Source organism: Gallus gallus, chromosome Z, assembly GCF_016699485.2.
Source record: "Gallus gallus isolate bGalGal1 chromosome Z, bGalGal1.mat.broiler.GRCg7b, whole genome shotgun sequence".
NCBI classification, from domain to species: domain Eukaryota; kingdom Metazoa; phylum Chordata; class Aves; order Galliformes; family Phasianidae; genus Gallus; species Gallus gallus.
In genome coordinates this window covers 23,963,976-23,990,956 of record NC_052572.1, presented here as the reverse complement: position 1 = coordinate 23,990,956, position 26,981 = coordinate 23,963,976, and the positions used below count along the sequence as shown (strand labels likewise).

Below are 26,981 nucleotides of genomic sequence, written 5' to 3'. Positions count from 1 at the left end.
CAGTTGCTGTCATAAAGAGCTTAAAAGCTGAGAGTTAAGAGTTCCTGGAGGACATTTTACCCAAAAAATGGAACAGGGCCTAAAACAAAACAAGATGGACCAACATCTGTGAGCAGACGGTGCTTTGAATAAGAAATTAACTGCATTATTTTGAGTTACTAACATGATTTTAGATTTCCTCATTGAAAGATATTTTCACTTCCTCATAGCGTGTAAGTATTTGCTTTCTAATCTCTATGCTTTCTTATGTTTCAGACCATACGTACAATAACAGCAGCGCAAGGGCCAGAACTTTTCTGATACCTGACCGCGGTGAACCTATACCTTTAGAAGACATTGAAAGCAGTGCTGAAAATGATTCAGAGGTTGGAAGAGGACCTACCAATCAGACTGGATCCCCCCAGCATGAACAACGAACAGTGTCAGCGGAAACGGAGAGATACCTCACTAGTCCGTGGCTGACCCGTTTTGTTCCTTCGGTTTATACAGTAGTGGTTGTGCTCAGCCTCCCTCTGAACATTACAGCCATATTTGTGTTTCTGAAAAAGATGAAAATTGAAAAGCCAGCTGTAGTTTACATGCTGAACTTGGCTCTTGCGGATGTCCTGTTTGTAAGCGTGCTGCCTTTCAAGATTGCTTACCATTTCTCTGGAAACAACTGGGTATTTGGACCTCGGATGTGCCGCTTCGTCACTGCTGCCTTCTACTGTAACATGTACTGTTCAATAATGCTGATGACGAGCATAAGCTTCGATCGTTTCTTAGCAGTGGTGTACCCCATGCAGGCTCTTGGCTGGCGTACATTAACACGTGCCTCGGTGATTTGTTTCATCATATGGTTCGTGGCAATAGCAGGGGTTGTGCCTTTTCTCGTCAGAGAGCAAGCTATGGAAATACCCAAGTTAAATATCACAACCTGCCACGACGTGCTGAGGGAATCTGAGCTTCACAGCTATTACGTATACTTCTTCTCCGTCTTCTCATCTGTTTTCTTTGTGGTGCCGTTTATAATAACTACCATCTGTTATGTGTGTATCATTCGATGTCTGAGTTCTTCTACTATTGTTGCAAGACAAAATAAGAAGACACGTGCCTTGCTCTTGTGTGTGGCTGTTTTTTCAGTTTTTGTCATCTGTTTTGGGCCAACAAATGTCCTGCTATTAATTCATTATATCCATTTTTCATACAACAACAGCTTAGAGTATCTTTACTTTGCCTATGTACTGTGTGTATGCATCAGCAGTGTTAGCTGTTGCATTGATCCCTTTATTTACTACTATGCTTCTTCTCAGTATCAGAGACAACTGTTTAGTCTCTTGAGTTGTAAAGAGACTTTAGATCCTAACAGCAGCAACAGCAGTGGCCAGTCAATGTCTTCCACTAGCAGAAGGGGCACGTGTTCTACTAATGCAAATAACAGTGTCTACAGCAAATTACTAGTAATACAATGAGATCACGTGTCTTACGCATGCTTAATTTGTATACAATTTCAGTCAAATAAGAAGATACCATATCCAAGAAATGCAGAAGCTTATACCGAGTTGTGCAACATGCAGTTTCATTATAGTAGCGTACAATCCAAATTAGTACAAGTGTATGTACATGTATGTGTATTGTGTTTGTAAATAGATTAGTGTCGAGGAGAAAAGTAATTTCTTAATAATATCTGTTGACTGTTTTTTAGATGAAGTCCTTTTTACAGACAAATATTTAAATTGTTAGTGCAATTTATTATGGGGATATCATGGAATCCTGTTGTAGGATTTTCAACTGTATCATACAGGTTAAATTTCTTACTTACGGAGTCTGTCCGTCTAACCATTATACTATGAAGAAAGTGAAAATATATTTCTAGGTAGATTTTTTTTCCTTTATTTCTGGAATAGTCCATATCCTGTATTTTTATAGCATTATCTTGTGTCATGGGCCCTGAGGCTGTATATTTTACATTCTTATTTATGTTTATATGGTGTTAGGAATTTGAATGAGTGAAAAACAGCTACTGGTTGTTGAATTTTGTCAAAGAAAATTGCGCTCAGTGGCTCAGAGTAGCTTTTCCTTCAGTATTCTTACCATTAGTTTATGTTAAGTGTCCTGGTTACAACAGTGGTGGGACCAAATTCCACAATAAATCAGTGTTGAACAGCACCTCAGAAAATACACTGAAAAAGCATTATGAGTCACCTTGTTATGCAGTTTGCAAACATATGCTTTCTTGCACATTGTTAGTCATCTTTTAATGACTAGGAATTAGGACTATCCTTTATCTCCACCAAGTCTGGATGTTTTCTATATTTTTGGTTGTGCACACGTCAACTGAAATTGCTGTCATATGCAAGTAAATAGCTAACTTTACCCTCTGTAGCATTCTTTCACTACAAAAGACAATAAAGCTAACTAAGAGGAAGTCAATATTAGAAACAAATGTGTAGATAATAGGACATTACACAAAACTGGAACCCAAATTAAGTAGGAATTTGGATAACGTAGGTTTTGCCAGAGGAATCAGCCAAGAACAACAGTGGCCAAATGTTGGCTTCGGTCCATCACAAGGGTTAAACTTAATCTTCCTGTAGGCACTGTGAGACAGAGAAGTTTCTTTGTAATGATCTTCTCTTGTTATTTTCTATCCCCTTCTTACCAGACTTAAACTCAATTAAATGCTGAGTTACCAGTCACTAGACTTTTGTTCTCAAACAGTAGCTGTTTTCTGAATAAGTAAATGAAATAAAAATACATGTATGTATTGTTTGTAGGGGTAAAAACCACACGTTTATATGAAAAAATAAGATACATTCACATTTTGTTGAATATTGTGTTAGCAGCTGTTGGTTGATAGGTTGGCTTGTTCTGGTTTTGGTTTTGTTGTGTTTTTTTTTTTCTTTTTTTTTTCAGTAAGAAGTTTATCTTAAAGCTATGGGAGACAGCTTCCTGCTTACTGAGAAGTTACCTCTGTGCTTCCTGTAGGTATGAGCTGGGGTACTGCTTTTTCAGACCTATTAGTAATTGGAAGTTATTTCAATGTAGTGGTATTTTGTTTACTTTTACATAGCCAGAAGAGACTATCTGGTCAGTTTTGCAAGGACAGTATTACAAGATAGGAGAGAAGTTACTTAATGTTTTAACTTTCTGTATTATAAACTTAAGTAAAATACATAAATATTAACTCATTGTGTTCATTTCTTGTTACATATTCCTATCTTAATCAAATAAATTAGTCTCTACATTATTTCTTTGAGGTACAATTCTACTGCTTGGCTTTGTAATGCTAAACTTGTAAGCCTCTGAAAATTTGGTGTGCTCCATGTAACATAAAAAAGATTGCTGTTCATTGGTCCAACCACAGATGCTCAAGAGTCACAAAACCATATTATTTTACTTGAGACATTTTAAGGATGGAAGAAAGCATAACCAGCACTGACTCATAAGAGTATGTATAGATACATACATATAGATGTACATATGTATACCACAGGCGAGTTTGGGTTGTTTGGGGTTTTTTTGTTTGTTTGTTTGTTTGTTTCATTTTCCTCAGTGCCATAACGTATTTGTGCAATGGTTATATAGTGTGCAGTGAAACTCGAGGCTTCTTACAGACCTGGAAATTGCATACAAAGCCCCTTGAATGTTTTGGTTTCAATCCAAAACTGAATCATGACGTGGCTCTGGGCTGATGTTACAGAACACCACTGTCCACGTTTTTACATGAAAGTTTCATAGCAAGAAAACCTGAAAAGAAGTAAGCACATCAGATGGTGAAACACTTATCCCAAACAAGTAATTTAAAGCTCTTTAATTGTGTTTTTAAGGGTGACATTTTGCAACATCATGCAATTTTGACTGCAAAACAGCAAATTCATACTGCAGCAAACAAAATAAGTTATTCCACCATCTGAATAGATGGGGTTGTTTCACTTATCATAACCTCTGTGTGCTTGAGAATGTTTACAAAGAAGCAGTTTCTTCCTACGCTGTAGGATGAAAAAAAAAAATAAGCAACTGCTTATTGTCGTGAATAAGAACATCAACAAAGATTCCAGATAACAAATAAAAAGGAGGATTTTATCTATGTGTTTGTAAACTGTTATTCCATGTCTACCATACACAGTACTAAGGTTGGTTTCGCTGGTTATTCTAACTTGTATGCAAATGCAAAAAAAAGAAACCCAAGCAACAACAACAAAAAAACCACACCAACAAACCCACTACCTGAAAACATTGTTAACATGAAATCCTTTAATAAAAATGCTTTACAAACCAAGTGCATCTCTTGACTTCTTCATAACTAGGCTAAATGCTGAAGTTGCCTTTGAAAAGTGTTTTTATATTGTCTAAGCATATTTGAAAACACAATCCTTCCATGTGCAAAAGTGATTTTGCACTCACATTGATCCTCTGCAAGTGCAAGCCTGCAAGTACATATCTCTGCTGCATGTTTAGAGGTGACCAGTAATTCCTGCACAGCATAATACCTGTGCTAACATTAAGCAAATGCTTTTTTTTTTTTTTTTTCCACAGCAAATGAAGCATTTCTTCTTTTAACTTTATAGAACTAGTGTCATACTTCCAAAAACCCCAGACAACCCTACAGGCTTGGAGAAGAGTGGTTGGAAAGCTGCCTGATGGAAAGGGACCTGGTGTACTTGTGGGCCGTCGGATGAATGTGAGCCAGCAGTGTGCTCAGGTGGCCAAGAAGGCCAATGGCATCCTAGCATGTATCAGGAATGGTGTGGTGAGCAGGACTAGGGAAGTCATCCTGCCTCTGTACTCAGCATTGATGAGGTCTCACCTCAAGTACTGTGTTCAGTTTGGGGCACCTCAGTACAGGAAGGACATTGAAGTGCTGGAGCAGGTCCAATGGAGGACAACAAGGCTAGTGAAGGGCTTGGAGAATATGCCCTGTGAGGAGAGGATGGGGGACCTGGGGCTGTTTAGTCTGGGGAAAAGGAAGCTGAGGGGAGACCTTGCTCTCTTCCAATATCTGAAAGGTGCTTACAGTGAGAGCAGGGCTGGTCTCTTCTCAGTGGTGACAGGACGAGGGGAAATGGCCTCAAGTTGCACCAGGGTAAGTTTAGGTTGGATATCAGGAAAAGCTTCTTTACAGAAAGGGTTGTTAAGCACTGGAAAAGACTCCCCAGGGAGGTGGTTAAGTCACCATCCCTGGACATGTTTAAAAACCATTTGGATGTGGTGCTCAGGGACATGATTTAGTGCACGGTTGTTAGAGTTAGGGTAGCATGGTTAGACTTAATGATCTTTAAGGTCTTTTCCAACCTGAGCAATTCTATGATTTATGTGACCGTAAAAGTAAACATGAGAGCTGCTGCAGGGCCCACTTGCTGCAAGAACTAGAAAACTGCTAACATGACTAGGCAAGTCTCTCAAACCCAGAAAGTGACAGTTGAAGTCTTACTGAGCTTATCATTCCTGTGCAACCAACTTTGTAGTTAGAACTGCTGCATTTCTCAGTGTCTGCTTTTGCTGCTGCATTTTGTGGCAAGATAATTCTTTTAAAGGAAGGACCTGTTCGTGCAGCAGTTTATTTTGAGCCAGTCTCAGAAATCTGAACATTTAAAATGAGCTTATAACTGCTAAGGGGAGCAGTAAAGCAATGTGGTCACCATTTGAGGAAGTTACTACTGCATTTAGATTGGCATAATCAAGCTAACAGGAAAAGCTAACCACCTTTTCATGCTTAATGCACCCTTGCATTGCTAGCTGGCTGAGAAAATAACTGTTTCACAGAGGAGTGAAAATCTGAGTACAATGAAATGAAATCTACCCATGTTCATGTGCTGTTTTTCTTGTGCCTTCTTCACATTCTTCATTTTCTTCACGAGGTGAGGATTAATGTGCATCATTTTCTGCATGCAGGAAGTAAACAAACTTGTGCCCAATAATATTTGGAAGTGAGGAGGTGTCAGACAAAAAAGCCTTTCAAAGCTTGCTTCTGTTACCAACCTGGCAGATCTGTGTTGTAGAAATATTGGCTGGAGATGTGCGGGGGTGAGATTTGTAATCAGCATGGTTTCTGTTGGCAAAACATCTCATATAGCTGCTGTCACTAGTAAAACTGATTTCACAGGCGTAAGTCTAGCTTGATTTAGCAAGGCAACCATTTTGCAGGGACTGGTGCATTCACACATTACCTGCATCAATTAATTCCAAGCACATGGTTGCCACTACAACCTGTTCCCTGCAGCTAGGCTGCAGACAAATATGGGTTGCTGTCTGTTACCTCTGTTTACCAAATTTAGTTTAATACATCCAGAAACATGAGCATGACCATAAAACATTTTCATGACAGTTTGACACAGGCTGTTGCCACTGGATCTCTTCCATGGTGCGGTGGGATGCAGAGACAGACAGAAAGATTTAGAGACAGCAGGTCACCACCTACAGCTCTGCAATGGAGATCTCTTGCAGCTGGGGGAAGAGGGAGCAGGGTCAGGTGAGATATTCAAGTAAATTGCTTGCTAATGCTTTTTTTTTTTTTTTTTTTTTTAAATCACCGACATTTTTTATTTGATCACAGTTTGATCCTGTCAAGTGAAGTGAAAACAGAAGTATTAATGAGACCTCTCATGCACTTAATGCTTTTGCATGATATTTTGCATTTAGCAAGCGGTAGACCTGGTTTAGTGGTAGCTAATACAGCTGGAGAAGTGAACAAAAGTAACATGCTATAACCCAAGTCACCACGAGGGAGCATTACAATGATTACATACAGCTGTTGCACTTTGGCTTGCTGGCGAGATCATTAGTAACCAGATCTGGAAAAACATGCTGAACTGTGAAAAAATTAGTTCTCAGTAGATCTGCGAATGTGAAAAATACTGGAAATACCTTGGCAAAAAAAAATGGGTAGCTTTATTTGAAACAGATTCTGTAAAGGTTTCAGCAAGATTTTGAGGAATTCTTCCCTTTGTAATGATCATGGTCCCTCTTGCACTGAAGCATCACAGCTAATCCCTCCTGAAAGCAAGCCCTGCCATTTCGTGTGTGACATGAGTCTGCAATGCACTGCAGACAGCAGCATTCCTCTACTGAGGTGAGAGATGATAAACTCTACATACAGACATAAAGTCAACAGTGACAATCTGGCCTGGTGTGCTCCCTCACCAAAATAAAAGGCTATAATAATTACACTAGTCAAATTAATCTCCATCCCACTGTAAGTCTAAAATCACTGTACTTTCCATTCTTCGATCGTGTTAGGGTTTTCTGTTAGGAATCTGGGGTTAGGCAGCAGCTCTTGGGAACTCTACATACATTCCTTCATCCTCCTGAATGGAGGGCCTGCACACAGGTAATCCCAGTTTTTTTTCCTCCAGAAAAGCTTGCAGCAACCCTTGTTTCTCACTTTGATTCAGCTGATGATGGCAGACAGTACACTGCTTCTTCCCTTATAAGCCTGAAAACAGAGAAGGGAAATAACTGAACAGACTTGGAGAGCAAGATTGTCTGTAGCCATTAGCTCTGATCTTTAGTGTATTCTAGACCAAATCACCATTCAGCAACACACAAACCAGACTTGGATCCTGACATCAAATCTTTCAGAAGACATCTAAGTTAATTCCCTCAGCTTATGCCTTGTCAGGCGTGGGGCCTCCCTTGGGCCCTTCAGGACAGGGATGAGGTGCTACATCAGTTAGGGAGCTGACAATGCTGAGCACACACATGGGTTTGCTTCCCTTCAGGCAGCGCGTATCTTGGAAACAGGCACCAGATCTGGAGGGCATGTGTTCTGTCACGGCCACCTCTGCTGTAAAGACACAGATACCACCCTGAGCACTGATCATTTCTTGTCCAAGACATTTCCCACACAGTCTTTCTCACCATTTACAAGCAAGGTATTCTGAGGATTTGCCTTTTAAAATGGATTTTACCATCAGCTTTACTTGGTACTTCTTTGCTCAGTCACAGTACTTCCTGATTGTTTCATAATGAAACAAGATGTTTTCTTCTTTCCTCACCTCCTCCTTCTGGATTGGCATCAAGCATCAACTGAAATGAGGTGGAGGAACACAGAGCATGGAGGAGAAGCCTCATCTCCACTGGGCACTGCTGTTGAGACTGGGGGCAAAATGAAGTCTGTAAAAGCACTGCCCATGGATGAATGAGTTTTATGTCTCCCCTAAGAAAATACTGAAAACTCCACAAAGGTATTAACTATATCTTCTTTGAGATTTGTAAGTGCTTAGGTGCCAAGGGAGAGAGGCATGAACTGCCAGTAGTGGCTGGACACTGATAAGGAGATCTTGAAGACAGTTCAATGAGGAGCTTGCTCAGCCTCTGCCATGAGTTGCAACTACAAGACTTACATTGATATTTATCCAATTCTCTTGTGATGGAACAGGACTTGGCTTGCAATGATAAAGCAAATCAGGTCTACTGCCTGAAATGGTGTGGTTTTGCCCTTGTCACTGGTCTTGGATAGACTAATTTAGGACCTTCCTCTGATGAATAACCTCCCTCGGTGATAGTGCCACAGAAAAGAGCCTGGCTACCTTCAGTTTCACTTCAGCATCTTCTGTTCCAGTGTGAACAATGTGCAAATGGCCCACATTTGCATGTCTGCTAACAGGAACGGCCTGCTTCAGATCTCCTGATGGAGGAGAAGGAAATTGGTGAGGGATGTGGGACTGGGGTGCCAGAGGAGGCACCACTCTATTCGTGAGAAGCAAGCACTGCCTCTCTCCTGGCCCAGGACCTGTGGGCTGAGCAACGGGATCAGGCCAGCTCTGTGGCCAGAGAGCATGGGGCAATCTTAGCAAACACTGCTGCGTCCATGCTGCAGCTGAGCTGGAGCATGTGAGGTGGGAATTCAGCCTGCCTGCATGCATATGTGTAGGTCTATGTGTCAGTGCCTATGTGTAGATGTCTGTATGTACAGCCACTTATCAGACAGTTTTATTTAAAAACACTGCTGTAATGCTCAAGCAGGCATTTCCTGTACTTCTTTTTTGAATACATAACCCAGATATTTTACGAGCCATAGACATAGTTGATCACTTTTTGTAATGACGCTGATAAAGATATCCTGCCCCAGAGACTAAACCCACGGCTTCTCCAGCAAACCACAAGTTACATTCTGCAGCAGTGAGACTGCATGCAAAAAACAAAGATGTTTTTAAGGGTGAACTTCTTACATAGTTCACCAGAAACAGTTGTCACATGGGGGCACATCCCGAGCTAACTTTAGCAATCAAACAGCTGCATTCTGTGAGGGGTCCTTTCAGCTCATTCATCTCACCAAAGGTTTTGCAACAGAAGTAGGGACAAGCAGCTAGAGTTTGGTTAGAGATTTTTTACTCTTGCTCATTGTACTAGACAAGAAACTACTATGATGGCTATGTATGTTTTAACCAGAGCACAGCAAGGATGACATCGTTTGCACCGTGACCAAGGCAGGTCATTGTCACCTTCTTCTATCCAACTCTTTGCTGTTTATTCTGTGACACTTCTGAGTGCATTACGTAGTTCATCTGGAATGGTACAAATGACAGCTGTCATTTGTTTGGTGTGGTAATTCCGGTCATTGCAATAAAAATGTGAACTGCACAAAGGCTGAAGGTATTAGCCAGACAGCAGCAGGGCTCTGTTTCTCTGCCTGCTCAGTGCTCAGCCCAGAGAACCATTCTACGCCTTGTTGCTGAGGCTCCTGTTAGAGTCAGCACCTGTAAGTGTTGCACATACCTTAGTTTTGGCATCATGAGCATGTGTGCAGGGTGTAGCAGACTGCTCTGTAAGTAGTATAACTGTTTCTTTAATTGTAGGCAAGTTGTCACACCCTGCAATTTCAGAAACTCAGTACAACCCATATCAGCTTTTCCAAGTGTGTCAGAATGCTCACTCTACAATAGTTTTTCTGTAAAATTCACTGCCAAGTAGAAAGCATGACTATGTAGCCCCCAAAACACTGTTTTGCAGATTACTTTCCTTCATGTGGTATTCTTGCTGCATTTCTCATCAAAGTACCTTGATTCTACAAATAAGCAGGGCTGGGAAAAGCTGACAGCAGAGAAACATTCTCAACCAGCTAATGAAATAAATTTATCTTTCAATGTAGCTAGAGGATATGGTAATCCTGAGCCATGAGATGCCACCTTAGTAACTTTCACTATTATATTAGAAGAACTTTCCCTTCTTTTCACCCCATCTTAGGCAGGATTGCAGAGACTTCTACCTGATGAAGCTCTACTCTACTTCTAGCCATCTGCAGTTCCTGCTGGTTTCTGCCCTGCAGACAGACGCTGGGACGCCTCTTCCTTTGCACACATCTTCCAGACTCTTCATTGCCAGGGTGAAGGGAAGATGAGCATACGCATCTCTGCAGATGGGCAAGGTATCCTTACTTAGCCCATTTCCACCAAAGGTTTCAGAAAGAATTGATATGCTTAAGATAAAGAGTACTGCCCTTGGTGTTTCTGTGTGAAAGAGGAGCCTCCTTACCCTGTCAGTGCACACTGGTGACTGTCATTTCTTCTCTCTTTCACTGTGCTCTCAGGAGACACACAGGAGTGTCATTTCTGAGGAAGATCCCCTAAAAAGTCCTACTCATAGTTCCGTCCTTATTTTATCAGGTCACCATATATCCATAAACAAACTGTTTTGTGTCCAGAACATCCACAGCATACGTGTCTTAGTCAGAGTATTGTGTAACGGTAGCTGTCACAGTGACTCAGAAGTGCCATCATGCATAAGTATAGTAACACAACAAAGTTAATGGCCATAAAACCTTCCCTTCTAATAAATGGTTAGTCATCCCAGCTCTGTCCACATAGATTCCTGGTTCTGCAGCCCAGCTGATGTGGAAATGTCAAGGCAATAAATGGATGAAGAGCTAGAATCTATGCTTTGAGCGGGGGCAGAAGTTACCTCCTCCAGCTATAACCAAGAAATAGGTTCAGCTGTCACATTTCCGTAGCCCACATGGCAACAAGAAGCAAAGAAGAACCTAATCAGGAGCCAGACAGAGGTTAGAAATTGTACCCAGGTATCTCACGGCAAGATGTCCCTACCACTAATTATGGAATACAGAGGAATGGCAATGCTCAAGTGGTAGTCACAAAAGATTGGATAGAAGGACGGCTCTTCAGGAAAGCATGTCTATCAACTTGCCTGCAAATAGCAGTCACCATGTCACTCCTCACTGATGCTCACTTGACCTGTTTTCAGAAACCTTCAGTGATGGAGACTTCCGACCCTAACTCAACATTTGATGCCAGTCTCTTTATTTCTCCTCTTCTTCCTCTCCTCTCTCCTTTCCTTCCCCTTCGCTTCCCTTTCCCATTCTGTGTATTTAATGATTCCTATCAGTCTAATCACTTCTAGATTAAACTATCTAAAATCTTTCAAATTCTCCTTAGCAGGTTCTCTTGACATCTCATTCTCCTTCCCTGGCCTTTGTGTTTTCTCCTCTACATTTTCTGAAATACAGTGCATGCACCATACTCCAGGTTACACTTTGTAAGTGCCGAATACATTGACTTGGCTTATTATCTAGTCTGTGCTCTTTTGCTATACAGAGGAAGTACCTATGCTCATCCCTCCTGACACTTTTCTACTAGCAAAAACTAATTATGTAAGTTGTCTTCCCATTCTACTTGTAGCAACAATGAACAGTACTACTGGGACAAAGGCATTCTTCCCTCAAAACTTCTTTTAACATTCCAACCACTGCCAGTTACCACTAGGTTACCCAGACTGAACACACTACAGACTCAAAAAACACTGGTGGGAAAACTTGTGCTGTACCTTAACAGACTAACTAAAACATCACATCTCTGGGTTTGATTATAACATTTCACAAGCATTATGCAAACTGAATTAAAAATAGATACACTGGAAGACAGACCTTTTGAACTGGATGGACGAGACTGTTCAGGGGGTTTTGTGCATAAATTGGAGCCACTGTTCCTGCTTTTCCCTTTTCATTTTTTCCATGAGGTAAGTATTGCATTCATGGCCCCCAGCCAAATTCACAAGCCTGTCATTTCATTTTTTAAAGTTCCAGTCATAACTCCTCACTCTGGCAAAGCACATGGTGAAATGAGATCCATTTAATCCCCTAAATAAAATAAAATAAAATAAAATAAAATAAACTGATCGCAATTTTAACATCTAATCTATCAGGATTTAGTAATACACATTTTTCCTAAATGATTCAAAAGATAATACTTTCATTTTATAAAGCACCCTGATATGATTGTCTTATAATTTAAGCACAATAATATATCCTTTTCAAGACTTTTGAACACAATTAATAGCTACCAGATGTGTCACCTCGTCCATAACCCTCAGTTCCTTTAAAGTCCATCTTCTCGTGAGGATTGAGTGTGATAAAAGTTAATGGCAAAATTCCTATTAGCCAGGTTCTCAATGCCTTTTTCTAACACAGTCATCATTAGTTGAGAACTTCAGTTTGATGAGGGCAAATATCCACTAGCATCAGCTGGAACCTGACTTTAATTACAGCAAAAAGTGAGATAACAAATTGTTCTGGGGGATAACATTAGCTGGGTTAAAATGGAGAATGTGCAAATACGAACAAGAGAACAGCCTATCACTGATAGTTTAGATGTATCTGACTTATGAAAAGCAACAGAAAAAACCTGATGGTGTCTTCAAGCACAGTTCATGGGTGAACTAAGTCACCCAAAGTCCTCTCCTTTAGTACCATGCAGCGGGGAAGGGATCCTGAGTCCTGCAGAAGGGAAGATATGCACAGTATCACCTGACCCACTCACTGTACTGTCTTGGGAATACTTGTAGGTGGGTAGGGAACAGGAAAGGTAATGCTGCACCCAGCAGCACATTTCTCAGTTGCCTTCTGTGCCACATGAAATCTGTGTCAACAGCACAGGAATGGCACCAGTGCACTGCTGACTTCGATCCAGACTGCCTCCTTGTTTGTCCACTTTCCTTACCGTGAGCTGAATGTGTGTTTTGATAGCACCTATAAAACCCAAGCAAAAACAGAGCACCTAATGAATAAAACACTACGCAACCTTTGCCCTGAAGAACTGGTAATTATCAACCAAGAGGATTTATATTATGAGGATTATAATAGTTACTCATTTTTTTATAATGTTTTAATGCTGGACTTAGTTACATGAGAACCTTGTTTGTATTTAAGATAAAAACATCCTTATTTTCCAGACAAAATAGAAGTCATTCAAAAACACAACTTGTGTTTATTCTAATCACAGAATCATAGTATGGCCTGGGTTGAAAAGGACCACAATGATCATCCAGTTTCAACCCCTCTTCTATGTGCATGGTCGCCAGCCACGAGACCAGGCTGCCCAGAGCCACATCCAGCCTGGCCTTGAATGCCTCCAGGGATAGGGCATCCACAGCCTCCTTGGGCAAATGCTCTGCTACAGACAATAAATGAAAAGGTAATGCTTATTACGTGTAAAGCATTACGAGACTGGGTGGGGACAGTCAGCACATTCTTTTTAACACCTGAATACAGACACACTGTTAACCACTGTCTAGTTTTCAACTGATGTGATTTTTTTTTCCAATTGCCTGGTATGTAGCAGTCTTTTGAGAACTAAAAGGAGAGGCTTAAAAAAACCTGAACAGATAATATACATTAGTTAAAAGCCATGAACTATTAAGCTCAAATAAAAACCAAGCATTATTGTACATAATAATAACCAAATATTCCAAGAAAGGCTGGTCCTGCTGTGGGGATGCGGTATTAGCCATTATGTTACAGAGTCAGTGACAGAATAGGGGTATTTATTGCTCACAAGTACCTCTTGGGGGATGAACCTGGAAATTTTGTTTTGCTATGTGTTAATTGTTCACTTCATTATTTAAAATACTCATAAGGTTGAAAGCAATGCACAGATCTTCCCTTAGCACTTTTATTTCACATTTTTTAAGATCTTGTAGTGTTTGGTCACAGCCTGCCTTGTCACTGTTAATAAGTAGGATGAGGGATGCAAGTGTGCCAATGAACACCTAAGAGTGTTAAGCAGATTGGAATAGTTTCCCTAGGAGAAAATGAAAATGCTCAGACAGCACAGCATCTTCTACCTGGGAGGTAGGAGCACAGTGTTACGATAAGGTGGTACATAGGCTGAAGCCCCCTTTACAGGTTAATCCCAGCTCTTCTCAACACTTAAGGCAGTGGGTAAAGAAAGAGGACTGCTTCTGTTCCTGCACCAGAGAAGGCTGTCAGCAAGGAAGAGCTGAGTTTTGCCACAGCCAGTGACAGAAAGCAGAACCAGGGTTTTCTCTGCTGGACATCGTCATCCCTCACATGGGGCTAGTCCTCTCCAGAGCTCCTCAGTCCTACTCATACTAGCTGGGTACCTGCACAAATCCCACCCTATAGCGGAGATGTTTTCACTCTGGTTTTGCTGTTTTTCTGTTTACTCTGCAGCTGGGCTCTCACGGACCAGAGAGGGACATGTTGTCTTCAGGCTCTACTTCTTCAGCTCGCCTTGACCTCTTCTATTCCACAGAATGTTACAAATAACTCCCAATTAGGCCAAAAGAAAACATAATGCATAACCTGAGCCAGCGGTTCACTCAGAGTTTACAAGTCATGTCCCAGCTCGCTGAGGCTGCCTGCTCCTCTCTCTCCCTCCGAGAAGTCTGAAGCCAGATACCATGATTTTTAGCTCTTTGGAACAGGTCTCCACCATGAATCACAACCTAATTATCTATCGTAAATCCTTCAAAACTTCATACAATACTTCATTGTAGCCTCCTATAACCTGTACCAACTATTTAATTAAATACTTTAACTGTAATTTATCTCTATAAGTAATTTAATCCTATTCAATTATTTTTGTGGATAGATCATGACAAGCATGCTATTAAAAAAAAAAAAAAAAAAAAAAAAAAAAGGAGTCTTTCACCAGCTCAGGAAACATAATATAGGAATGCCTCTCTCCTAGAAAAACCAGTTCAGCCAGCTTTCCTGCCAAAGCATAAACAAACCTGAGCACAGTGGGAAGCATAAACTCCGAAATTTTCCTTGGTTCAAATCCTGGGTACTGCAGTAGACAAAATTAGGTAGAAGCCTTATGCCTCATTCTGCAGAAAATGAACAGATTCAGAGCAAGATAGAGTGCTGAAGCTGTTATCGTCAAGTGAATTAGATACGGGAAATCAACCTTCGCAATCCTAAAACTTACAGCTTTCACTGATCCAATATTTGTGGAACGTTTAGACTTTCTTCATTTTCACTCTTAATTAATTTGCCACAAAATCAGTGATGATAACCAAAACACTGAGTATTTGTAGCAACCCTGCAGAATTTCTATGCAATTGAAATGTAAGTGCTCTTGCACTTCAGCCTTTTATACTGTTTTGCAAGACATTCATCAACTGCTAGAGAACTGTATAAGACTACACTTTCTGTATATTAAATTATTAACTGTAGCAAGAAGCTGAAGGGGAGGAGAGAGCATCAAATTCACATCCTGCAGATCAGGAAGGGCATTGTATGTCACATCTGTATATACATGCTCGTGATCTCAGGGTCCTGGGCTCTGGGGCAGTTTCGTGGCTTGGGGGAGGCAGCGTGATCCAGCCTGAAACACACCTTGCACCTGGATCAGTATGCATGAGTGACCACCCTGAGACTTCCCTAAGCTTACTAATGCCCTGGTGATTACTACACAGGACGTGCTTTAGCATAAGGTGAGTAAGGGCACTGGCTGAAACTCCTGCATCAGAGGACAGACACAGGGGCAGGCAGCTCATGGCCTCACAGCAGCCATGCTGCACAGTGGGATAACAACCTCTGAGCCAGAGAGTTGAGGCTCCTCTGGCATTACTGCAGATAGACACAGCTGAGGGAAGAGCCATCCAACTCTTACACACAGAGAAGGATCCACTCCACATAGGTACAGTGAGCTGGAGACTTGGACTTCACCAAGGAAGGTGGTGGGTGCAAGTTCATGGCTGAGATTGAGGAAGCATCCCCTGATGAGGAGGAACATGGAAGGCAAGGAGGTGTCTGTCTTCATTCACCCAACATGATGTTTGCTTGGGAGCTGGGAGATGGAGAAAGAGAAAAAGGGGAAAATACGTAGCTTCTCACTTAGCAAGAGCCAGAACTGGGAACTTCATCACAAAATCTAAATCCTGTATGCCCCAGGACACAGAACAGTTCCCAGTAGCAGGGAAAATTGAAGTCAGTCTTGATTCTGTACCTTTCAGCAGTAGCCCCACATTTGCAGTGGGCTCTTCTATCAACAGGCAGTGCTCAGGAGCTCAGAGCAGGACTGCCAGGTTCAGTGTTGTGCGTAGTGACTCTCCCCTGTCACTCCAAGGGAAGGTTGGATAGGTGCAGGGACAAAACGGCATGCAGAGGATGCAGCAAGGCTGAAGGGAGAATCTTCTGTCCTTCCTCTCCTCTCATGGCTTTTCAAAGAACACAAATGGCAAAAAATGGGTACTGTGCACACACAGCTGATCACTTTCAAACCCTCACAGCTCTGTTCATTTGATTTCTAAATGCAAGTTGACTAGATGCTAACTACAAAAATATTTATGCGAGACTACTATGTATCTCTAGTTTAGATGTCTGACAAATTTCAAACAAAACAAAAATTGATGTTTCTAAACCTAAATAATAACTACGGCTATGTTTTTAATGCTGGCTTTTTTGGGTAGATGGATAGCATGGTGGTCCTCACACTCACTCAGTCCAAATGACTGCATCAGATCTGATAAGGTGCTTGTGAATTTTGTCTCACTGTGCAGACAGCAGGAGGTGGGCTGAAAAGCTGGGAGGAGATGGGATTGGTTCCTGCCCCGCTGAATAAACAGTGTGAGAACAAACGGATAGTTGTGTGGAAAGTGTGTGACTCAGAGTGGCTCAGTATTTCTCTTCATATCCTTTCTCAGGAAGGGGAGTATTAAAAAGGTTTTCTGGTATTCCAGCTAACCAGCATACTTTCTGCATTAAACTCACTTCTTTGTGGACATTGTCCTTTGTTTCTAGGCAGACCACAACCCTGCTGATAAAGTAGTTACATAAAAGTTTCCTATCTGCTTTTTCACAAATGTCTTAAGCAGTAAAAAAGTAGTCCCCTTTCACCTCTATGACAAAAGCAACAAGAATTCACAAAAAGCAATCTGTAAACCTCTTGAGCTACGGTAAAACAGCATTTACTAAAGCTAGAGAGAGAGGTCACACAAACTATGAAAGGACCAAATACGTTCAAAACCAGACAGACAGACACATCTTTTTCATGTGAGAGTGTCTGAGTACTGGGGCACATGACCACTATTCAAAGGAAGGCCCACTGCCTTGGATACCATCTACATCTTCCCAGGAACTCATGAAAACCTCTTCTATCCCCAGCATCCTTTAGCAAAGAGCTCCATAGATTTCCTACTTGCTGGTTGGTCTCTGTGCAACATTTCTTATGTTTGAACCTGATTCTCTGTATTTCACTTGATGGCACCGCACTGGCAGAAGATGCAAAGGCTGACCTCTGCGACACTGTCTTCATTTCAGACTGAAACATTCTTGCCTGCTTTGTCAGGTCACACTGAGAAGTTACTCAACTCTTTCAAACACACACCATAAATATTACTGGACTCTGTCAGAGCCTAAACTGTTACCGTGACTATACCACCACGTCGCCTATCACTCACAGATGTAGAAATAAAACACTAGACTGAACAAGATTTAAGAGGTTTCTGTTGCTTAACTTTTTTCAATTTAATTTATCGACATAAAACTGCATGAGGCAAAAACTAACCTCTGATAAACCAGGCAATCCCAAAACAACAACACTTTCTTTCTACTAGCTATGCAGCCTCTTGAATGCTAATTTCTCATTCTGTTTAAAATTATTGTAAGCCAGGACTGCAGCCACATAAGCTGCCTGACTTTCCAGTGCCTTTGGACATTTGTGCATGTCTCTGAAGCGCTCTGTTTTATGCTGACACAAGCATGCAAACAACTGGATTGGATAATTGATCTTGGTAAAATTTTGCCCCTTTCTGGATTAGGTTCCCAAGATCTGTGTGTGACTGTACCAACGTATGAGCCAGCACAGTGGGGAGGAGTGGGACAGTGCAAGCCCGTGCACACACTGACAAAAGGAGAAGCCATGACCTTAGAAGTATGTATGCTTTTCACCCTTACTCCAACCAGATGGCTATTGTAACATTTCACTCTCTTGATTACTAGATAAATTATAAATTCCAGGTCATCCTTTCCCATGTGTTATTTAAATCACTGATAAATTAAGAATATTTTCATGGAACGTGATGAGACTTCAGAAAACATCACAGTGACAGATAAGCTAACTGGCCAGGTCAAACACTTGAAGTGGAATTTGAAGTCAGAGGTTATTAAATGCATTATTTGGTTAAAAGGAAGGCATATATAAGTAGCCAAAAAATGTGGCTAACATGCTGTGTTTCATATATGCAATGTACAGAGCAATTCAGACTGGTAGCATAACAAGTTTCCAGAGAGTATAGAATTTTTAAAAAATGGATAGATTGACACTGTACGAACACTACATTAAGTTCACTTTCTCATTTATGAAAATAATACTATGATTCAACAAGTCATTTTCTAATCTCTTAATGCAGCTATAATTTACATTGGTCATTATAAATATCAGTTTTTAAGGAAGTCTCAGAGACAGGTCATAAAACAGAGATTTGATGAGATGATCAAAGATCCACACACATTATTTAGTTTGAGAGATTTTCAGATCTGGAAATTTTGGAGAATGGCTCCAGGATTGGAACCATTCATATAGTTTTGATATCAATCACCGATATTTTGAGTCAGTGTGATATCCATCTATTCAAATGAACTCGTCATTTTCTGTTAAGATCTAAATTTCTACTTACTTTTTTTGATACAAATTGGAGTCTAAAAAGACACTGACTAGACACGCCCTAGCATTAGTAAGCATTTAGTGGTATGAACAGGATCTGATGACTGCCATTAACATCTTGGATTCTGAACCCTAGCATCCTATCACAACTGAGAACAGCACTACTGCTTGGACAAGTCCTAAGTTCCTAGGGAGCCATGAACAATTCTTGGAGAGTTCATCCCTCCAACTGTCACAGGCCTTATCTACACTCTAGTGTTTACATAATGTCGATAAAGCTAACGTAATTGAAATTAACATCTGAACCTGAAATGGGCAAGGTCCTCTAGTCAAATCACAGCTCAAATTCTGAAGACAGTTAATTTCCACTTCTTGGCATGTGTGAAAACACAACCTGCCTTTTACTCACAATGGCTAATTTAGAGTATGCCTACAGCTTGGTATATGTGTCACAAGACTGCTTCAACTACCTGAAAGAATGGTTGTGTAGACAATTTGGAGACTTCCTCACCTGCTGTCAAAATCATTTTATCTCCTCCTTTTTCAGTATATGGCCACCTTTTTCCCCACAAAGAACATTTGGCATTTTGGCCACAGAATCTTACTGTTTCTAACGTACCATGTTCTGCCTCCTTCACACCAGCTCTGATCCCTTGGGAAGCAAGACTGCCATTCAATACCACTATACCACTTTGGGATTATTTTTTCCTAGCTTCTGGATTAGAGGTTGTTTTGTATCTCTTGAGCCAAAAAAAATGTCATTGTTGGCACAGGGGAAGTGGTGGGACTGAAGGTGGGAGTACCGCTCCCTCTTGTGATGGCTGATGGCCTTTAGCCTACTAACAGTATCCAGTTTCTGAAATCTCAGTGATTCTGCTCTTCCCTCTTCTGTCTTAAAGTCTGACTACTCTTCCTTTCACACAACTCTTGTTCCACTCATTCTTATGTTTCCATTTCCACTTTCCTCCTCTGTAGATTTGCCACAGATCTACTTAAGCATTGAACAGTACTTTGGAACTCTGGCGAGTTCTCAAGAGATGAAGGAATCACAAAGAAAAAAAATGCATTTCCAGGATTCAACTTGCAAAACATCGCTTTTTACCTTCTCTTTCTACAGGCATCCCTCGGGTAGAGGTGACCTAAAAGACAGAAAAAAAAATCCTCTTTTGAAAGTGTTCTGGGGACTGTAGCATGAGGAGTAATAGCCACGTGCTAGCAGAAGAACACTAGAAAAATGTGCATGTTTCTACCAAACTGGGAAACATGAAGAGCAGGTGAAAGCAGATGCATCAGGTAGGCAATGCCATTCTGCAGGCTGGCAGTAAAAGGAGAGCTAACGCAAAGAAGCAAAGGCAGTAAAGAAAGCAAAGGTCAGGCTAATAGTGAAATTAGCGTATTTCTAGGTTATTTCTACTTGGGTTATTCTTGTTAGATCGCTAATAATCTGAGACATACACCCACAAGGCAGATAAGGAATCAGCTCCAAATGGTCATGATAAAACCAGAAAGGCATGTTATATTCCAGTTTTCTTGTGTTCTCCCAGCCTGGATTAGATCAACACAAGCAGAAGGATCAACTCTTAGAGATTGCTTATAATCACATCATTTAACTTGAGAATTATTTAAACATTTAACTTGACTGCCAAGAAAGTGAAAGAAGAGAGAACACAAAGCATTCCTTTAGTGCCCTAAAAATCCCTTTATTTTGTTCATTTATGTTTTAAATGCAAAATGAGTAAAAATAAGCAAAAATATGAACAATAAATAAATAAAAATTCCTGCCTATCCTTTTGTGAAAACATAAATCACATACAACTACGATGGCATTTGTTTTGCCTACAGGATTAGTTTCTTATAGATATCTGCCTTGACAGAAGACAATTCAAGTATCTGGCAACACACTTCCTGCAGTCTCCTATCCAGATTTAGGGTTGCGTCTCCTCTCTTTCTGAAATCTGTCTATGATTTAGTCAGCTCCTAAATCTGAGACTGCATCTTGATGCTACTTTTTTGAAGGTGACCAGGTCTGTGGTTTAGTATCAGCCACTTCATGTATTTTTATCTTGTATTTACAACACACAGCTCTCCTCATGTCCACCAAACTTTGTGGATTGGGATTAACATCTTCCTGCAACTATTGTCTATCTCTTCAAAATGGCCATAGACTAATTTCCCAGAGGTCTATTACTACTCCAAAACCTAGCTGATGTTCCCTCTCAGCACCATCATAAAATCATAGAATATCCCAAGGATATTCTATAGTGTACCAGGATGCTTTGCAATTCTCCCTCTGAGCTTCTGGTTCTTCATTTGGAGCACTGCTGTCATCTCTGTCTGTAAGGAAGCAAGAATGCAGAGGGGTTTGTATGGGCTCCTCGCTCTGGAGTCAAAAACTTCCATGATCTCAGAAGGAGATCTTGCTGTCATCTGAGTCATGATTGCTTGGAAATGATAAATGTGACCTGAGGATCTGAACACTTCCCAAGATAGAATCAGATAAGAGAGGGCTTTGATAGCATTCTATTATCATCTGTTTTTGAACAGAGATGCGTGAGTGCGAGACCACAGCTTGACTCACAACATAGAATATACCATGTGGAACCTTACTGAATTCAGATTTCACTAACTTCACCTTGAATTAGGTGAAACTTTACCTACTTCTCCTGCCAAGGTAAACTATACATTCCTATATAATTCCTGCTTGTCTAAACTAATTTAAAGCTGCCAGTGAATAGAGGCACACTGATTCCTTAGGAAGAGCTCAATACGATTAGTGACAATTGTTTAGAAACTTTTCCCTACTGTCTAAATTCGCTATTTTTCCAATCAACCCAGTGTACACTGAAGACATGCTGCAGACATGGAATATTTTAAGTATGTTATCATTTCCGCTGTGACCTTCTTTAGGCCAAGAAAAATTAACTGCTCCAAACATTTTTCAGATTGTCCCGATTGCTCTTATCTTCTCTGGACTATATCCAGTTTCAAGGAAAATGTCGAAAGAGCTGGAAATATCTTTCAACAGACAACTTATTGGTGCTGAATAAAAGAAGAACTGATTAATGCATATTAGACAGGAATCCTGTTTGCTGCAGGACAATACTGTTCACACTCATTAGGATTGTGATTCACTGCAATAATTCAGACTATTTTAAGAGGAATTATTTAATACACTCCACATACACTATATTCCTTCCAGTGCAGATGTACATGGAGTAGACAAGAACTGCAACAGACACACTGAAATCATCCATCAGTCCATCAAAAGATGGGCAATCCATCAAAAGATAGAGGGGAAAACAGTAGCACAAAAGATAGAGGGGAAAACAGACACACTGAAATCATCCATCAGTCCCTTTCAGAACAGTTTTATAAACCAATACATGCAAACAGTAGCGCAAAAGATAGAGGGGAAAACAGGAGGAAATGCCTCCTCTACCTCCAAAATTAAATGAATACGTATTCATTTAATTTATCTCCAGAAGGAAAAGCCATTTACCTCTTCCCACTGAATAGGCTTAATGCTTCACTATGCTCATCCCTTTGCAACGTATTCTTGGCTCAAAAAAGTTTTTGCCGTAATATTTAACTTAAACACTCCCTTGGAACATATGTGGCTTCATTGTATTTCCAAAAGTAATATAGTGAGTAGAAATGGCTTTTACGATTTTTCACTGTCCTTTCAATATTTTCAGTTACTACTCTTAATGGTTAGATAATTAAGATTTTTCCTAAAAGTAATTTAGTGTTTGGATAGTCCCATGGTGTCAACAGAAACCAAGTCACATTTGCAATTAGCTCTAAATAAACTTCCTATGCAAGACTGACCAATAGGATTCTAAATGAGAAAGATGGGGAATATCCTTATCTAGTTCAGAATGATTAATACAGTGAATAATTTCCTGCCACAGCCTTCATTGTTTTATTTATGCAGCAAATAGGTTGCATATCTAAGCGTACAGCTCTTTAATAATCTTCTTTCTGTTGTTGTAAGGCTGACCTTGTTTTTAAGTCCAAGTGTCAATGCAGCCTCATTCAGCATTGTCTCTTTGCAGGTGGTATGCTCTGGAGAGTGGCTGGCTATTACAGAAGGGCACAGTAGCACCCATTCAAACAATCATGCCAGCACAGTAACAGTACTCCTTTTTGTTGAGGTATTACATTTTTTTTTCTCTTCCTAAACTTAATAATGAACTACTCTTTCGTTTAGTCAGCACAGGTGACAGAATGCTATTATGTATAGCAGACATGCAAGCACTCATTTTCACTGATCAGTTGTAAGCTATCTGCATATCCCTTTCTCTGAATTCCTATCTATGCAGAGAGAATACTTCCCCAGTTTACAACAACAGTATTATAATAGGTCAGTACCAGATAAATCCTGGTATCTTGATACTATCTGTACTTGTAAATGGAGGTACTTGAGATTATCTGTTCATTCAAGAGCCCATGATCCATGCAGTGCACTACAGAAAAGACTGGATGTAATGTTATAACTTAAGATCTTTCAAAATGCACATGCATAAGCAGGCTGAATTGAGAATGTACAGGACGCCCAAATTACAGCACTTCCTAATTTCCAATACTTGATTTGAGCATCACAACATTCTTTCATTGTTTGTTGTTGTTGTTTTGGTTTGGTTTTGTTTGTTTTGTTTTTAAGTGTATGCATATGCACACTTGAAGGTACATGTACTGCAGGGTAAGCAACTGCCAACTTAGGTGCAGAAGCACTGCTTTGTATTCTGCTTAGCCCCAGCCTATTTGTTTACTTTGCATGTACTTTATTAAGGCAAAGTCACTGTAAACAGGGGTCACAGCTCTACTGTCAGTGTGAAGCAAGGTTTGGGCCACCTACGTTTGTGTCCTCCAGACACCAGGCATACCTAAAATCTTGTTCTAGACCTTTGCCACTTCTCTTTGTGATGCTTCCAGTCCAAACCTGCATCTCCTCACTTTTGAAAAGGTGCAAACACAGTTAGTGTTAAAGGCCAAAAATCAGGAATAAATACAGCACATTGCTTACAGAAGGTCAGAAAAATCAGGAAGATACCCAATAACCATTAATGGACTTCCTTAAACAACCCATACTACATAACCCTTCTTCCAACACAATGATCCTAAAAATGCCACGAATCAACATGCTAACCACACTGGCATCCCCAGCACTAACACCACTACCATACTCACAAAACACACATTCACAACAGCCAGGATTTCCAAAAATTGCAAGAGTCTTGGGGTAGACAGGATAAGAAAGGCAATGGAAGTGAATTCCTAAGTACATAGTAAAATAAAATGGAGATTTGCTATCCACAAAATAAAACACAGTTGTTGCCCATTGCCCCTTGTTTCTGAGATCCTGGATGAAAACATGAGTGTCATGGACATTAGTGACAACCAGTATGTAGCACCCAATAAGTCTGCCAGCAAAGCTGACCAAGAACTGGGCAGAAAATAGTCTGAGGCTATTCAAAGATTCTGCAGAAAAAAGAAAAAGCAAAAAAAAAAAAAAAGACTGCTTGAGATGTGAGTAAGTGTCACCTTGTGAACAAGAAACACGAGAAGGAAGGCTTCACGGTACTGAAGTTACCAAAGTGAAATTATTCTTTTATTCAAACCAAACTTCCCACTCCACCCTTGGACCCTAGCACAGTCACACTGTTTGAAGGGTATGGCAAGTGCTTGTGCCATTACTACAAGACAAGGAGATTTTTAAAGGTGGGAGATCTTTATGTCCTCTGCCATCCCAAAAAAAAGCTCTTCTTGCACCTTAAAAAAGCATTTAAGATGCTAACATTTAAGACATGTGGTACCTTTTTCCCCACTAGGGATGTGATTGGATTACAGTAAAACACGGACTAAAAACCCATTCACTGACTGAATTCAGAAATTCACAGTGCGATTGAAGTGCAGAAACCTAGCTCTGTATAGAAAGTGGCCAGTTTCTATTACATATATTTTAAGTTTTGAGGCAGAACTAATCTGCACACTATAAATGTGTAATTTTGCTAGAAAAGTAAAATGCCTGCTGACAACGTTAGCTAAAAACACTAAACTTCTAGATAGAAGTAAATAAAGAGAACAAAAGCAGAACAAAAGTCTTGTTAGCAAGGCCAAGGTTGAGCTCTAGAATCCACAGCTTAAACATACCCAAGAGCAGTAGTTTGCTGAAAAGCAAGTTGACAATTCACTAGCATTACAGATGCCTTACACGCAGTCTTATAAGCTCCACTGTTTAACTACCAGTGAATTTCATTAATTTTGAAAGGAGATCATCTTTATATCAATTGCTGACATTCCTATAAAGACGTAGCCTAGTTAGAAACGTACATCAGCTTGGTCTCCTTATACTCACAGGCTAAGCTCAGAGTCGCATTTGCAGAAAACATGCTTGCAGTGACATTTGCGTCTGCAGAGAGCTACAGAACTTTTTCAGCTACTTCTCCAACCCCTTATGCAATAGCCTACAGCAGGTTTTGTTTAGTGACAGCAATTAATTCCTTTACCTTGTTCTCAGTTCCTTCCACTGTTGCTAGATCCAGGCAAATAAGGGACAAGCCATCTGCTTTGAATGGAAAGGGAACAAAAAGACAGACTGGATAGAATAAATCAAGAAATAACGAGCAGTGAAAATTCAGTGCTGGCAGACAGCATGAGAGCACTGGCTGGAACAGGCCCAGATGAGAGCTGAGAGGGAAACCACCATAGAAAGAGAGGGAAACCACCATAGAAACTGAAAGCCAGCACATACATGCATGCCAATTTGAAAGGGAGATTAGATAAAACCCAGGTGGGAAGACAACAGCTCACTGAACAAGGTGATTAGGAGCTGGAGACTAAGTATTCATGAAGCAGTCTGTAATAGTAAACGGAACAGCACAGCAAGTAAGAAAGAAGATGGTGGAGTCCAGAGATGGGCTATGACTTTTTCAGAGCTCAGGAGGGAGCTGAGTTTCAGATGAGCAGACTTTACTGGGTAGATGACAAATAGGAACCAACGGGAGCTGTGAGTGATGACAAACAGGAGCAAATACATGCTTTGAGTGACTAACTAACAACAAAGAGCCACCTGCTGAACACTAAGCATTCTGCATACTGACCAAGCAGGAGGGGACACCGTTGATGTGACCAGAAAGCCACTTCCATGTCCAGAGGTGTGAATTATGGCTGAAAGGGTTTTGATTTCTGAATTTGATAACTTGCACACTTGATTTTTACAAGTCTAAGCACACTCTTAAAATATGTGTCTATAAAGTGAAAACACAGCTAGCATCACATTATGCTCGGTTGCATTATTCCTGAAATCCGTATTTGCGAAAATGAAAGGAACCTGGTGTTCCCTGAGTCTAAATGAGGCCGACAGCAAAAACATCCCTCTTGTGCTGAGTTACTCACAAATGCAGTGGGTTAAGCAAGCATTACACATATACCTGCCTGTTTTTCATATGACAATACACTGAAGAATAGTTTGAAACCTAGGAAATGCAAACAAACACTTTATGAGTCAGCAGGAGCACTGAGGCCCCAAAAACACCCCTCAGCCCCTTCCTCGCTAACACACCGTGGTCTGTTCCAGCTGAGGTGTGGGTCAGTGTGAATCATGGCAATGTTATAATACAGAGCAGATCAAACAGCACACTGCTGGGCTGTTCTGATAAAAATGTTACTTCAGTACACGCGTTGCTGCTCTAATACAAACCCAACCAGTGACCGGTGTCAGCAGAACACAGGAAAAAAACATAAGTGATGTGGGAGGTGTTCCCCCCCTCAGACACCCTCACCACGATACCCCGGTGATGCCACACCACACTCACGGCCGTTCACTTCACCTTCTGGCGCTGCGCACGGCAGGGGGGTTGAAACTCCGTGATCTTTGAGGTGCTTTTCAACCCAGACCATTCTGTAATTCTCTGATTACGATTCGATGATTCAAAACTTGCAATACGAACTCTAAAGCAGCCCCAGCGGCCACCCTGCTGCGGACACCTGCCCGGGCCAGGACACGGGCTCCCCGCCGGACACCTGCCGCAGCAGCGCTGTCCCAGCAGAAGCGCAAGCTGTGAGGGGCGACGCGGCAAGGGAACCCCGCGGCGGGCTCCCCCCGCCATTTTAGGCACTGCCCCGCTCAGCCCT

At 40.9% G+C, this 26,981-nt stretch overlaps 1 protein-coding gene and 1 long non-coding RNA gene across 5 annotated transcripts in view; one reads left to right on the top strand and one right to left on the bottom strand.

Moving 5' to 3' along the window:
- F2R (coagulation factor II thrombin receptor) overlaps positions 1-4,261 on the top strand; it is a 10,123-nt gene extending 5,862 nt beyond the window's left edge. For all 3 annotated transcript variants that reach the window (XM_424799.7, XM_004937338.5, XM_025144768.3), the window contains one exon: positions 256-4,261. In XM_424799.7, coding sequence (XP_424799.3) covers positions 256-1,451 — 1,196 coding nt within the window. In that variant the 3' untranslated portion in view covers positions 1,452-4,261. The remainder of the gene's footprint in view (positions 1-255) is intronic.
- On the bottom strand, positions 4,222-26,981 carry LOC121108266. Of its 2 annotated transcripts, none has more exons than XR_005842676.2 (3): positions 25,355-26,981; positions 19,948-19,984; positions 4,222-7,414 (listed from the first exon to the last, which is right to left on the bottom strand). It is a non-coding gene; the product is annotated as an uncharacterized LOC121108266 (long non-coding RNA). The 2 variants fall into 2 exon arrangements; XR_005842677.2 differs by having other exon boundaries at positions 26,678-26,981.